The 16,801-nt window shown below is 35.7% G+C and overlaps 1 protein-coding gene across 1 annotated transcript in view; it reads right to left on the bottom strand.

Annotated features, from left to right (window-relative positions):
• Positions 1–16,582, bottom strand: part of LOC106467297 — a 54,132-nt gene extending 37,550 nt beyond the window's left edge. Inside the window, exons 1-6 of the mRNA XM_022395442.1 lie at positions 16,555–16,582; positions 14,147–14,514; positions 11,701–12,013; positions 8,996–10,500; positions 7,129–8,108; positions 820–1,142 (exon numbers count right to left, since the gene is read on the bottom strand). Of these exons, the coding sequence (XP_022251150.1) occupies positions 820–1,142; positions 7,129–8,108; positions 8,996–10,500; positions 11,701–12,013; positions 14,147–14,514; positions 16,555–16,582 (3,517 nt within the window). The remainder of the gene's footprint in view (positions 1–819; positions 1,143–7,128; positions 8,109–8,995; positions 10,501–11,700; positions 12,014–14,146; positions 14,515–16,554) is intronic.
• Positions 16,583–16,801: the final 219 nt, after the last annotated feature.

Here is a 16,801-nt window from a genome sequence, read left to right on the forward strand (position 1 = left end):
CCCCCCCCATGACGAATGTGCTGCACACTGTACATGGTCTTCGTTCTGCTCTGGTTGACATTGTTTAAAACTACGAACGGATTGGTTGGTTTTTAACTTACCTCTTGTTTAGTATCTCAGCTTAGTGTAGTTCCAAAAACACTAAGAATCCTATCAGAAACATTTGGATAACTTGGAAACGAAAGTGTTTTAAGGGACTGTGTTTAAATCTACAGTAGTTCTCTACATTCATAAAGTATTAGATTTAAAACAATTAGTTTGAAGTGTTAAGGAGATATTATAATTAGTTTGAAGTGTTAAGGAGATATTACAACTGACGAGAACGTCAACATTTTGATAATAAAGTTAGAAAAAATCGACCTTTACATTTCAGATAATTATATGAAAAATGTTATTTTAATCGACGTTTCGTCTTTGCGGCTTCTTCAAGGCTAGTACATAAGACTAGTACACAAAAGTTTTACTAGCTCTGAAGAAGCCGCAAAGGCGAAACGTCGGTTAAAATAAAAGCTCTCTTATAAGAATCTGGAGTGTAAAGGTCGTTTTTTTCTAACTTTATTATCAAAATGTGTAAATCTCTCTAGTATGTACTACAAATTGTTAAAGAGCAAGTCAGCAAGGACCACCTTAATATCTTGTAGCAATTGGTGCTTATTCACAAAGTATTTCATTTCTTATTGAATTAATTAATTACTCTAAAACTACGTTATTTCTCACCTACCTTTCCACTCGATTTTCATGTTTTAATAAATGTCTTTAATGAGAAAACATTCTATTTCTTACGTAATATAATTTCTGTAAACAGAGATCATTTCCCACCTCTGTTTTCATTTGCTTCTAGTGTTTTGGCTACTTGATGCAGTTCGTCGTATAACCTACAATTTTCTTCAATCTTCTTCCTTCTTCGGTTGATCTCCTCTTTAACTTTGGCTTTCTTTTCTTCTCTTGTTATTTCATCATCTTCGTCCTCAGATACGTAAGGCGAGGGATGCCATGATCTAGGCTTCCGAGATTTATTTTCTTCCCGTTTTTCTCTCTCGTTTGAGAGGAACTGAGCAGTTAAGTTTCTCTGCCATTGGTCAAAGGGTCGATTAAAGGTTGCAGGCAATGTATGGGAAGACCCTTGACTTACTGTACGGGTTCTGTATAAAGGGAAAAGAAAATCATTGAAACATCAAATCTTATTTTCACATTGTAATAAAAGTTTTCAGTACAACTGTATACAAAGCCACCTGCATAAGGATTTAATCTTATAGGTTATCAGTGTAATTTCTGAAAAAAATATAAATGATGTTTATAAGGATTTAACCTAACGTATAAAATATCTCATGAATTAAGAAACTACAGATGTCATAAAAATTGCATTCCCCGTGAATTGAAACTAACGACTTTTACCCCTCTACTGGTTAAGGGTAATGATCCTCAAACCTGGCATAATTTACTAGAGATGGCCGAAATTTTTGTAGTTAGGCTCTTGTTGTTGCTTTGTTATTTATTACAAATCAGTTTTTTAACGTGAGTATTCACCACGATAAGCGATCATTTGTATTTAGGGTTCTGCTTTTCTCATCCTAACGCCCTCTACGTTTGTGCGATGACGAGAATAAAACACTGCTCATTTGAAAGAATGTTTGTAGGAGGTTTGCCCAGCTGCTACAAACATCTTTAATTTGGAAAATGCTATTATTGGCCAATTGAAAATAAGGAGACAATGCCTACTTCAACAGAAATGGATATTTTTAGTTTATAAAGTGCTGACGTTACACGGTAGGTGTTGAGGAGACAGGCCTACTTCAACAAATATGGATATGTATTTTTAGTTTATAAGGTGCTGACGTTACACGGTAGGTGTTGAGGAGACAGTGCCTACTTCAACAGTTATGGATATATATATATATATTTAGTTTATAAAGTGTTGACGTTACACGGTAGGTGTTGATGAGACAGGCCTACTTCAACAGATATGAATATATATTTTTAGGTTATAAAGTGCTGAAGTTACACGGTAGGTGTTGAGGAGAGAGGGCCAACAGATATTCTAGAAATCTCTCACGTAGTAGCAATGTCGAAAGTGTCAGATCAGCACAATGATTAAGTGATAATCCAGATTAACACAGTGAATGAGCGAAGGTCCAGATCGACACAGTAACTGAGTGATGATCCAGATCTACACAATGAATGAGTGATTATCCAGATCAACACAGTGATTGAATGATGATCCAGATCAACATAATGAATGAGTGATTATCCAGATCAACACAGTGATTGAGAGATGATCCAGATGTACACAGTAAATGAGTGATGATCTAGATCAACACAGTGATTGAGTGATGATCCAGATCTACACAGTAAATGAGTGATGATCCACATCAACACAGTGAATGAGTGATGATCCAAATATACATAGTCATTGAGTGTTGATCCACATTAACACAGTGATTGAGTGATGATCAATATCAACACAGTAAATGAGTGATGATCCAAATATACATAGTCATTGAGTGTTGATCCACATTAACACAGTGAATGAGTGATGATCCAAATATACATAGTCATTGAGTGTTGATCCACATTAACACAGTGAATGAGTGATGATCCAAATCTACATAGTCATTGAGTGATGATCCAGATCAACACAGTGATTGAGCGATGATCCAGATGTACACAGTGAATGAGTGATGATCTAGATCTACACAATGATTAAGTAATTATCGAGATCAACATAGTGAATGAGTGATGATCCAGATTTATACAATGATTGAGTGATGATTCAGATCAACACAGTGATTGAGCGATGACCCAAATCTACACAGTGAATGAGTGATGATCTAGATCTAAACAATGATTGAGTGATGATCCAGATCTACACAGTGACTGAGTTTGATCCAGATCTACACAATGATTGAGTGATTAAGAAATAAGGTTCAAGGTCGTATGAGGAGAACTTTCAGTTAATTCACCTGGAAAACTGTGGAATAATCATTAGATTTGGATTTATATGTGCATAGTATGGTGAGATTTGAACAGGTATTTTTTTCATCCACCTGAGATTGTATTTTAATTTGTATATTAATGAGGCTTGTTTGACATTAATGTACCGTATATGTATGCAACGTATTCTCTGGTATTCACGTTTCTTAAAATCAAATATGAAATACAACTATATGTAAGTCCGCATGTCACTTGTAAGCAACCTTATCACGTTGTCTGTATCCCTGTTTGTCAACTCATCCAATGCTTTACTTTGCTAGGCAACGCGATATTGAGTCCTTTTGACCTCCCAATCGGCCATACTTCGGAAACAAACATAAGGTATGCAACTATTAATTGAATAATTCGTTTAAAGACAACGCGTAAACTTGAACATGACTGTCTCCACGCTACACATCACCATGCCAACCAAACCAAGTCTCGTTTACTTACGGTACATAACTTTTGAGGAATAACATTCCAAACAGAAAAGTATTGGTTGCTCATCTATTTAAACACTTTCAAAGCAAAATTATTTATTTCATGAAATAAAACATAATAAAGAAAGAAAAGGAAACATTTTCAGAAATATATCTACAAGTATTCATTACTACTCGTGTATTTCAAAATTTACGAGGCAAAAGCAAAATGTATAACAGACTACAATAGTATTATTAACTCAAACACTGTTACACCACAGCAGTACACTGTATTACTGACCCAAACATTATTAGACTACAACAGTATTATTGACCCAAACATTGTTAGACTACAACAGTATTATTGACCCAAACATTATTAGACTACAACAGTATTACCGACTCAAACATTGTTACACCACAACAGCATTACTGACCAAAACATTGTTAGACTACAACAGTATTACTAACCCAAACATTGTTAGACTACAACAGTATTACTGATCCAACCACTGTTAGACTACAACAGTATTACTGATCCAACCACTGTTAGACTACAACAGTATTATTGACCCAAACATTGTTAGATTACAACAGTATTATTGACCCAAACATTGTTAGATTACAACAGTTTTACTGACCCAAACATTATTAGACTACAACAATATTACTGACCTAAACAATGTTAGATTACAACGGTGTTATTGAACTAACCATCGTTAGAATACAACAATATTACTGACCTAAACAATGTTAGATTACAACAGTGTTATTGAACTAACCATCGTTAGATTACAACAGTATTATTGAACCAGCCATTGTTAGAATACAACAGTAATATTAACCCAACCACTGTTACACTACAACAGATGTATTAACCCAACAATGGTTAGAATAAAATGGTAATATTAACAAACAACTTTTAGAGTACAACAGTATTATTGAGTCAACCATTGTTAAACTACAACAATATTACTGACTCAACCATTGATAGACTGGATCAGTATTATTGATTAAACCATTGTTGGAATAACAACGGTATTGCTGAACCAACGAATTTCAAAATAGAACAGTATTATTGAACCAACGAATTTCAGAACATCACAATGCTCCTGAACCATCCACTGTTAGCCTTGAAAGTTCAAGTAAGCACATCTTGGGCATATAGGTATTTATTTGTGTAAAATTGCACATTAAAAGAAAATGATTTTATATGTTGTCTAAAAAAGTTGTTAAATGTCTTGTTCAGATAGTCGCTGCTTGGAATACATTCATGGAAAGAACACATTTAAAAACAATCCCTTAAGCGAAAGTAATTTTGTTTTGATATTTACCAGAAATTAGCCACGATAATCAAACTGCTTAATAATATTTGTTAATTAAAATTACGACTTTTAATATACATTTTCATAATGAACTAAATTAACGTTTAATTAATCAGCTAGAAGAGAATAGCTGCTGCCTTATCTGCATAAAAAACACAACAAAAACTTACGCTGCATTAGCAACCACAAAAGTTCGCCTTAAGCCTAAGTAATACCTTTTAGTATAGTATAAAACGTGTTCTTTTTGCTCTTTCCTAAATGGAAGTATTTGCTGGTATTGTTTTTATCAAAACGACTGTTCAATGAAAATTTTAAAATGTCTCATCTTAAATGGAACAGTAAAACACATGCCCAAAACATTCAATAACAAGCTTCTCTCAAAATTTCTACCATAATGATTAACATTGTTCCGATTCGTATAATCCCTTAGTCACTTATAACGTTAGCATTCGGGGTTTGTTCCTCCCAGTGCCATTAGCGTAGATAGCGGTACGAAAAAAAAATAGTCTCGTAACTTTTCTTAGTAGTTCTGCGGTGAGCTTGCTGCCTTATAACGCTACAATTCGGGGTTTAATACCTGCAACGGAAACAGCGCAGATAGCTCATTATAAAACTTTTCATTAAAACAGAACAAAAATAAAAAACGAACCAGACTCATATCTGTTTACGTTACAGTGTGGATTTTTTCAATTTATATACTTATATTTAATTATAATTCCAGCTAATAATGATATGTTTATCATTCTTTGAAATAAATCTTTTAGTGTATTGGTGATAAATAATAATAATAATAATAAAAAAACGTTTAAGCTTTCTCACGTAGACATTGTTTAATCACCTTACTAAATCCAGCAAACAACCAGCTATACTTTCCATGACTTAGCTATCTGGAACTGTTTAGATGATAGAATTGAAATAGATGTTGTATAAATATTTAAAGTCATATAAGTATGAAAGAATAGTCAACAGCATCAAACGTCAAATCTTTGTCTGATCATACAGTCGGATTTGACTGTCACTCTTATAGAGCACCCACAGCCTCAAACTGCAGAGCGTGTTTATGCAACAATGGAATGCGAAACATGTACCCTCGGATTTGCGGTTTTGGCCCGCTAAACATTTTGTCACTCCCACTGCCTCACCCACATAACTGTACTCAACATAAATATTTTGTTCTGATTGTTTGTTTGTTTTTGAATTTCGCGCAAAGCTACATGAGGGCTATCTGCGCTAGCCGTCCATAATTTAGCAGTGTAAGACTAGAGGGAATGCAGCTAGTCATCACTACCCACCGCCAACTCTTGGGCTACTCTCTTACCAACGAATAGTGGGATTGACCGTCACATTATAACGCCCCCACGGCTGAAAGGGCAAGCATGTTTGGTGGGACTGGGATTCGAACCCGTCGAACCTCAGATTGCGAGTCGAGCGCCCTAACCATCTGGCCATGCCGGGGCCGTATTTTGTTCTGAACTGTTATAAAAATACGACAAAAACTTTTACAAAATCGATTAAGAAGTGAGTGAAAAACCTAAATTAATATTAAAATAGAACAAGAATAAATTATTCCAAATAAAACAAATCAATTGGAAAAAAGTCACTCAAAATATACAGCTGATTTTTTTTTAATATAATGTTAATTCTTACTTTTTTAAAGTGTTTGATTATTCAGTTGATTATGGTTATAGTAACTTGTTTGGCTGAAATAGCGAAAATTTTACCACCCATATCGTTTCCAGTCTCTCTCTCTCTAGCCATCAATAAAATACCTGATCCTAAAAACGCGGGCTAAATGGAACTGGAATTTACAACTTGAACGATATACTCGGATTAAACGGCTAGAACAAGGATCCAAAGATAATCTAAAGTGGTACAGAAAACACATTAACATAACATACGGACAACAAGGGACCATTTGGTTCTTCAGGACTGTCCCTTCAACCTCTCCCCTCCATGAAAAATTAAGATTACGGCTTCCCTATATTTTAAAAGAAATTATCGATTCCTCCTGTAAAATGTTGGCCTCATCTTGCTGAGGGCATCTCGTTCCACAAGCCAATCAACCTGCTAGAAAAATGAAACTGGCTTAATTGGAGTCTAGTCCCCCCTTTTTTCCAAGTCTCATGTATGTCCTCTCGTCATATTATGTTCATCACAAAAAAACTCTGATGCCTTTATCTCCCGGATAATCTAGTAAACTTCAGTGAAATCATCTCCTTACCTTCTTTTCTCAAGAGAAAATATGATTTTTAATCTATCCCGATAAGACAACCCTATAATCATCCTAGGAACTCTCCTCTGAATCCTCTCCGTAAGTCAATATCCCTTCTTAGATAAGGATTCTAAAACTATACATATTCATCTTAGTGAGGCTTACTAAACGCTAAGGTCGATTTGAGAGAAAATCGCTGTACCTTGGCATTTCTCGAGAGAACGTCTGAAAGTTTTTGTCACTCATGATGTTACTTAGACGCTCAGAGACCATGTGGTCATTTTTTTGTCTACCATCTTGGTGCCAATCGACACGACCCACGCCTTCGTAACTAAGAAGCCTATCAATTGATTCAAAATCAAAATATTTGAAAGCTTCACTACGAGTATTATGATCCTTCATTGAGTTAAACGTTGTCATGTCGCATTCGGTGGGTAAAGTATCCCTAATTTGTAAAAAACGAGAATGTTTAGGGTCAGATGCATGTCTCCGATGTCTAGATTTCTTCGGCGATTCCTGGGGTGATGTACAAGCAGAGATGGATCGTCTAATGAATGGTGATGTTGAGGGAGGATGTGTATCAAACTCAGATGCTGGCTCATCTGACCACACAGAAGGAAGTAACGAAGCTAAATCGGTCTCGCTTCGTCGGTATAAGCTTCGGGTTTTATCTCTGATATCCAGAAGTCTCTGTTGTTCTTCCGACACAGTTCTCAGTTCCTCTCGCATCTGTTGCTTCAGATTTTGCACGTACGTCGGTAATTTTGAACCTGCTAAACTAATCTCGGCCAACCCCAAGCGTTGAGAAACTGCCACAGGAGCCATCAGAGGAGATTTATGGATCGAAGAAGTGGACTTTTGATAAGTGGTTGCTGTTTCCGAAACCTGACTACCTAATTTTCCCGACTGTTGAATATGGTAATCACTCCGACTCATGCGAATCAGGTCTCCAGTGGACCTGGTCTGAGGAGCACTGTCCAGCGAAGATGTCCGCTGAGCCCATCGTTTCTCTGCTAAGTGAACTGGAATACTGCCAATAGAAAGATTTCGAGTTCGATTTTTACTTCTCCTTGCAGAAACAGGTGAAGGTTCTTGGTCTCGAGGAAGAGGTGGAAGTTTTCGTCGAATCTTTCCAGATTTTGAGCTATCTGATTCACTCTGTGTATCGGAGTTTTCACCAGTCTGAGAAAAAAAAACGTCAGATGAATAGGTTTTTACCCCAGAAACATCTTTCATAATTGTGGTTTAATTTTATTTTTAAATCATTATTTCTACAACTTTCATAAAATATTAGTCAACTGAAATAATATTGTTATTAACATGTAGGATCTGTGACGATATGCAACATATCATAAATTTGTGTACTTGCATAATGAAAATATGCTTTTATCTACACATGTATACATAAACAACGTAATTTGATGACATTTTGAAATTTTAGCTGTTTGATTGTATTTATTCGCCGTATACAGACGTGTGATATTTTATTATATTTAAATACTTAGAAATCAATGTCTAGAATAAAAGCAAACGTTCCAACTTGTGAATCAATTGAGGAACGTATGAAATTAACCATCAACGCTAAAATACACCACACATTAAAATCATGAAAAAAAAACATAAGTATAGAGTAGTAAATATTCAAATATAATTTAAAGTTTATTGTCTATCTACTTGAGAAAATTAGTTAAGCTCAGGGATATGCAATCAAATAAATTGCGGGTAACTTTTTTGAAATTACTAGTTAATTTAACTGTTCTATTTACCAGTTTTCTATTTAGCACCAATCGATTTCATGATTTTATTTATTTGATAATATACTTTCTGCCATATTTATCAGCATTTCCTTGTGGTGCCTCATTATATTTGTTTCTTAGGTGGTATAGATAGCATCCCCTAACTCGACTAACATAATCTGATATGAACTTTGGTGTTATTTCAAATTACGATATTTCTATAAAATTAAACACAATTTTAAAAATATAATTAAAAAGTCAGTGTTGTTAGAACATTATTTTGTAAAAATAAAGGTCAGTATCAGTTTTTATCCATCTAATTAGTATGCTTACTTTGTCTTTCAGAATTCTAGGATTTTGTGCTGATCCATTTCTAGATAAAGAAGAGTCTTTGGTGCAGAGATCCTTCTCCACTCCTAAAGTAGGAGGCTTGCTTTCTACATAATTAGGCTCAAGAGGTGATGTTCCAGCAATGACCTGGCGGGAAGTCACAGTGGTCATTGTGGTAGTTGATGAAGTAACAAAGGAAGTCACACCACACATCAGCACGACAGGAGAAATCAGTGATTGCACACTGTGTGACGAAGTAAATGCTTTTTGATTGGTTAGATGTTGATCAGTGAAAGAATCTGCAGCCAATATTTGTTCTGATTGTTTTTTGTCGTGTAATTTGCCTGACAAAACAGATGGTGAAATTGGAGGTGTTGAACTTAGTGATTTTATGGGAACATTCACAAGGGAATTTTGTGTGTCGATGGGTTTTACCATGGTTTGTGGTGACACCTTTCCTCTTGGAGTCTGAGCAGCCATGACAACAGCAGCCTGCATTTGTTCCATGGTGGGCTGAGGGAGTCTTCTATGGATTCGTCTTGATGTACTTGGCTGTGGGAGATGTTCACTAGCAACACTATCTTTATCTGGTTTAGAGACCGCCTGATGTTCTTCTTCAGCATCCTGAGGAACAACATTTTGGTTCTGGTCTTTAAGGGCACTATCTTCACGTACAGAATCGACCAACGAACGAAGAGGAGACATGGTGATGTTTCTGGTAGAATTTACTTTACTTTTTTGATTTTTTATTGGATAACTACCAGAAAGACCAAGAGCCTTGTTAAAATCGGCAATCATTCCAGAGATTGTTCCACTAGTAGCTCTCGGAATTGTTGTATGCACTATTGGTTTACTTTGCTCTGCTTCTTCAGATTTCTGTCGAAACTTTTCCATGAATTCCTGTTCCGCAGCTTCGACCGAGGGAGACACATCCATAATTGGAGATAAATCTGACACTGGTGACCAATCTTGTGGATCGGGTTTCGCCTTTTGTTTCTTTTGCCCCTGTAAGTCAATGTTCTTGAGATTTTTTGTAGGGATTGCTTGCAACACGATTTGTTGATGAGCTTTAGGCTGAGAGAACTGAGCTACTTGCTGTTGGTGATGATCACCCCGAGAAACCGAGGTTACAGGGACTGAAACATTGTCATTATCTGCTACGACATTCTGACTATTCACTTGCGTAATTGAATTAATCAACCTCAAAGAATCAGACATGGGGATGTCTGTAGACATCTCTGGGTACTGATGATATTTCTGTTCCACGAAAGAAGTAGGAGCTAATGTTTGTTGTGAAAGCGACTGAGTACCAGACTGACCGCTTGGTTCACGTATTTCGTTTTCACACTGTTGCTGCTGGCCGCCATCTTGCGGCAAGATATCCCCATCTATCTGTGAAGGTTCTTCCGTGTCGACACAGTTGAAAGGTTTATCGATTTTTTCTTCTGATCTGGAGGAGGTTTCTCTTACGTTTATTCCAGGAGCTTTACAATGTGTCTGTTGCACGTCTGAAACACATCATTTCATTTATTACATATTGTAATTGTAGAAACATTTACATTTAAAGTAACCTTTTACAGTTATAAAAGATTCTTAACTTCTCGATTTCGCGATTTATATTTCTCAAACGATATTGTGCTAAAAACGTAAAAGAAAATTATCATTGACATTTCAATTATGCAGAGTTTAGAAAACCTGACGAATATTTTCAACATAACTAATGAACTTATGTTTACAGATGATTAACAGCGACATATGTGATATGGAAACACACACAAAGAAAGAAAACTTTTTTCCGACATGACAGATGTAGAATTAAAATTGACTTAATTATTATTGCCATTCTGTGGCTCAGCGGTAAGCTTGGGAGTTTATGACGTTAAAATTCGAGATTTGATCTCTGCCGTGAGCACAGCGTTGAAAGTTCATTGTGAAGTTTTACGCTAACACAAAGAAACAAATGATTTAATTATCAATAAATTACAACTGTTTTCATCTTCCATTTGTACTCTCTAGTTAAGAAACAGATGATGACTGACTCCTTGTCATACACAACACTCGCTGTTTGAAGATAGCCGGGGAAAGTAATGTGTCAGGTTTTGTTAAAAATTATCTGGTGTATTAAGTAACTTTTTACAATAAGAACAAACCAAACTGACGAGAATTTTTATATTGATTAAATTAACTATATTTATTTATTTTGTTTATTTGTTGTTAAGCACTAAACTACACAATGGGCTATCTGGGCTGTGCCCACCACGGATATCGAAACCAGGTTTTTAGCGTCATAAGTCTTCAGACTTAAAGATGAGCCACTATGGGTAGGGGAAATAATTGTGTATGGAAGCACATTATGCTAATATAGTAGTAAACTAACAAACAACAGTTTGTAAACACATAGTATATGTTTCGACAGCAACTTGGTCTGTCTTCATCGGGTATGATACAGGACTAAGGATAAGGTTTTTTTTTTACATAGTGGTTAGTTGTTCATTTACTGATTATAACTGTTTAAGTCTGAAAATCATGTTCGGTATTTTTCTAACAAGACATAAAACAAATATCGATGTAAGAGTTTGTAGCGATAAAGGCAACAACACTGTTTAAATTATAGAAAACAATAGAAATTCGACTACATTAAATATCTTGATTTAAGTTCCCAGTTTTCTGTCACAGGTTATTTTGACAGGACTTACTGACTCAATTACCTCTCGAGTGATTCAAGGTAGAGGCCGTGTCTGAGTTCAGAGCTGAATCCGCTAATCGAAACTGTGCAGGAGAGGTCTCATCTTCTTCTTCAGAGATAGCGTGCACATCTCCTAAGTTTCGGTTTAAAAGCACCTCGGGTTGTGAGACTGTAAAAGCATCGATTTTCTCATCACTTTCTTTCTCTTCTTCCTCCTCCTTTTCGAAATTTTCATGAAATCCTGCAGGAAGATGTCCTCTTCTATCTTTTTTGTCAGCTTCTTCGACAGGACAGTCTCGTGGACTCGAATTTTCAATATTGTCTTCATGTTCTTGCTAACGAAGAGAACAAAATAACGTGTAAGGAACTATCTTTAGGAAGTTTGCTTTCTGTTTGATTTGGTTAGAATTTCGTGTAAAACCACTCGAGAGCTATCTGCGCTAGCCTTCCCCAACTTAGCATTGATAGACTAGAGGGAAGGCAGCTAGTCAACACTACGCAACGTCAACTCTTGGGCTACCTTTTTTACCAACTAATAGTGGGATTGACCAAACATTATAATGCCCCAAGACTGAAAGGTCGAGCATGTTTGGTTACGGGAATTGTGAGTCGAGTGCCCTAACCACCAGGCCATGCGAAGCTCACCTATGAAAGACAATTTCCATTCATGATATGAACACAGCGTACTTCTTTACCCATGCATGGTGGTTGGTGTCTCAAATTATTTCAACAGAATGTATGTTTTCAATTATTTTGAGCTCCAAGTAAAATTTGCGATGGTGTCAGTGGGTTTAAATTTTCATTAAAAACAAAACAAAATTCAAATATACTGTTAGTGTCTATGAAAGTCTTGGAGGTTTTACATGAACAAAACGAAATCTACACGAGTATTCTGTTCTTTCAAAATAATTTGTTCGATTAGTCCATTTGAAAAGTCTAATGTATATATTTTAATGTTACTTATAGTAACGTCTGATTTTTTGTAAGTGATATTTATTAAAACAAACACACACATACAGAGCACAAGGTGTCTTACAATGCTATATACAAAATTTTGGACACCGTTTAAATTTCTAAGGTTATTAATTATTATTAAAAGCTAAATAATATTATTCAACAATATAATTTCAAACTATATATTTATAGTTTGATAATATAAATATAAGCAAACACTGCATCAAGAAAAATATATCATTTTTCTCATTCTGTGGCATTAACAACCTCAGTTTCAGCGTCAGGAAGTTGTTACTTCTTCGTTACAAACTAACTGTTATTTAGACACTTGCTTACCTTGAATGAACTGTTGCCCAACTTTTGCATTGAAAGCTACCACCAATGATTTTGATGACTACTGAAACGAGGCTGTTCAAGTTTGTACAGGTGACAAGGTCCACCAAGAGAAATTGTAATAATAACTTGACTGACATGTTTTGCAACGGTACCTAGGAAAGCCTGTTGAACCGTAGTAAACTTTAAGCAAGTACTCACAAAAGGCTGTTGAACAATAGTAGACTGTAAGTAAGTAGTTACCAAAGGCTGTTGAATAATAGTAGACTTTAAGTAAGTAGTTACCAAAGGCTATTGAACCATAGTAGACTTTAAGTAAGTAGTTACCAAAGGCTATTGAACCATAGTAGACTTTAAGAAAGCACTTACCAAGCACTGATGAACAATAGTAAACTTTGAGAAACTACTTACCAATGGCTGTCGATTCATCGTAGACTATAAGAAGGTACTTACCAAATTCTGTTGGACTATACTATACTTTAAAGAAGTACTTACCAAAGGCTGTTGGACCATAGTATACTTTAAAGTAGTGCTTACCAAAGACTGTTATATTATAAAAGACTTTAAGATAGTACTTACCAATGGCTGTCGATTCATCGTAGACTATAAGAAGGTACTTACCAAATTCTGTTGGACTATACTATACTTTAAAGAAGTACTTACCAAAGGCTGTTGGACCATAGTATACTTTAAAGTAGTACTTACCAAAGACTGTTAAATTATAGAAGACTTTAAGATAGTACTTACCAATGGCTGTCGAACAATAGTAGACTATAAGAAGGTACTTACCGAATTCTGTTGGACCATAGTGGAATTTATGAAGTACTTACCAAAGGCTGTTGAAGAATAGTAAACTGTAAGAAAGTACTTACCAAAGGCTGTTGAACCATAGTAGACTTTTAGAAAGTACTTACCAAATTCTGTTGGACCATAGTGGACTTTAAAGAAGTACTTACCAATGGCTGTCGAACCACAGTAGATTATAAGAAGATACTTACCAAAGGCTGTTGAACCATAGTAGTCTTTGTGAAAGTACTTAAGAAAGGCTGTTGAATGATAATAAACTTTAAGAAAGTACTTATCAAAGGCTGTTGACTCATAGTAAACTTTAACAAATTACTTACCAAAAGCTGTTGAACTATAGTAGACTCAAATAAAATACTCACTAAAAGCTGTTTTACCTTGGTAAACTCTAAAGGCCGATGAACACTTGAAGGCTCAGGATCAGATGTTAAGGAAGGTAGTTGAACTCTAGAAGGTTTTACAATGTTGTCAAGAACTGGCTTCTGAGTTCCAGGAAGACCTGTTTCTAGCTTAAAGGACTGCTGTATTTTGGAACATTCTGTGACTGAATTGTATGACTCGTGAATATTCAAAGATTCCGTACTCGGTTCAAAAGACCGTTGAACCTGGGAAGACCCTGTGAATGTGTCAGGTTGTATTTTCTTGTCTTCCAAAACTCTAGGTGTCTGATTATTGGAGTTCTCTGGTCGTTTGACCGTTGACTGAGATGGACAATGAATACAATCCACGCACACCAAACTGGACCCTATGTTATCAAAATATCTATTTAAAAACACTTTTTTCTCGTTTCTGCTGCACTCTCACAGTAGGATATTTGTTTATTGAATGTTGCATTCCGTCCAAGCGTGATGATCTCTGCCAATCACACTTTATCAGCAGCTTGTTTCTAATTACTTGTTATTTTTTGGCTTTATATAATTTCTAAGATAAATACGTTTCAAAGTTGATGTTTTTTAAACTCTTATTATAATCAGATTAACCCTTGTTACATTCTTTAAACCTTTAGGAAAACAAATACAAGAGACAGTTGAGAATTGTTAAAAGTCGGTGGATGATTACGTTGCAACCGATTAACTAGAATATTTTATGAAATGCCCGTAATCCATTATCATAAGAGTTTCGAAAACCACATTATAATGGAATCTTCCGAAATGTATGATAATCTTTGAAAGACCGTATGTATGTAAGAGCTGGTTGCTGCATATTGCTGACTTTGTCATGTTCGAAGTTTCAAATGCAGATATTACACGGATCATAAAATAATATCGAGATTAGTACAGTTTCTTTCCAGATTTAAGGTGTTCACTAAATGTAGGAGGTTTTCTACAGTTTCATTCTAGAGAAGTATTTCATAATTTAAATACTTTAGGATATTTTTTACTTCTTAATATATAATATAGTTCTCCGTAGAAGCATAATTCGAGATTATTATTAAATTTAATGCATTAAATATACCAAATTCAGACAGTAGAAATCTTGACCACATCTCTACTGTGAAATGGGCTACTTTGAACAAGAAATGACGCAACTGCTTTGTCATTTCTGCCAAGTTTCTCCATTCGATTGCTACATGTCCTCAATTCTAATCTACTTCCCCTGTTTTACAGCAATTTTCTTGGAGAATGAACGCTACTGAAAATACTCGCAGAGATTTTGTTCATTTTGAGCAAATTTGTTCGTGTTTTTAAGAGAAAAAACGATAGAGAAGTGCAGCCCCCTTAAAATAACCTACACAACTTTTAAGGTAAGACATTTGAAATGAATTACAAGAGCTTTAAAAAGCAAGCCGATTTTGAACTGGGAGTTTACTTTTATTTGTAGACTTTCACCGGATCTGTCAGGCTTTCACCAAGGGCTGAGCTGGGTATGCAATTCACCGCTCAAAAAAATGAATAAAACTGCACATCTACTTAATTCTAGATGCAGTGTATTCACTAAATGTAGGATATATACACCCGTTGAATGTATTTTCAACAAGTATTAATATTTTTCATTAAATTGGATTATTCCAATCGAGTCGATGAAACTGGAATTCGGGGGATTGGGTGGGCTACAGAGTTTTCCTTACTCAAGCTAAAAAAAAAATTACTCTGATAAAGGGCTGGATCTTTTAACCTCAAGAAAACACACTCTACTGCCAGAAGCAGTCAACTTTCAAGACACGAAGTTTGAAGAGTTGGCTGGAGTGTGTTCCTCTTGCAAAATATAGTAAAAGTGTATATATTCAGGCAAGTACCGAACTTAGTCACCTTAGAACGGCGAGTAAGCTTTATTTAGCCTTTCTTGGTCATCTCTATCGACAGAACTTGCGAAAACTGCGGAGGTTGTTTGATTTGTTTTGAATTTCGCGTAAAGCTAAACTAGGGCTATCTGCGCTAGTCGTTCCTAATTTAACAGTGAAAGACAAGACGGAAGGCAGCTAGTCATCACCATCCACCGCCAACTCTTGGGATACTCTTTTACCAACGAATAGTGAGATTGACCGTCACATTATAACGTCTCCATGGCTGAAAGGGCGAGCATATTTGGTGGGACGGGAATTCGAACACGCGACCCTCAGATTGCGAGTCAAGCGCCCTAACCACCTGGCCATGCCGGGCCAACTGCGAAGAAAACAGCTTGATAGACGGGAAGAACCAGATCTTGTATTGCGTAACAGCTGTGGCCAATACCATGTTTTTGTGTGGGAGACCTGGATGTTAAAGGTTTTGCTACCTCACAGTCTAGAAAGTAGTGTGAAAGATAATTGTACAACATAGAATAACCAATAACATGTTCGTCAAACTTGTTTCTAACTTTTCTTGTTCTGACATTAATATTCCATCCAACCAAATCTTCGAACCTTTCGTTATTTTGTAGTTTATCTGAACCAGGAGTATTCTAGAATAATCTCAAAGCTTGTAATTAATTATATATGTATATATATAAACAGATTGTTTATTTTTACAAGCAAAGCCACAAAATCCGCTGTGTTTGCCAGAGGGATTGTAGCTTGAATTTTAACGGTATTGTTACGACAGCGGAGGTCACGT

This window comes from Limulus polyphemus, unplaced genomic scaffold, assembly GCF_000517525.1.
Source record: "Limulus polyphemus unplaced genomic scaffold, Limulus_polyphemus-2.1.2 Scaffold2559, whole genome shotgun sequence".
NCBI classification, from domain to species: Eukaryota; Metazoa; Arthropoda; class Merostomata; order Xiphosura; family Limulidae; genus Limulus; species Limulus polyphemus.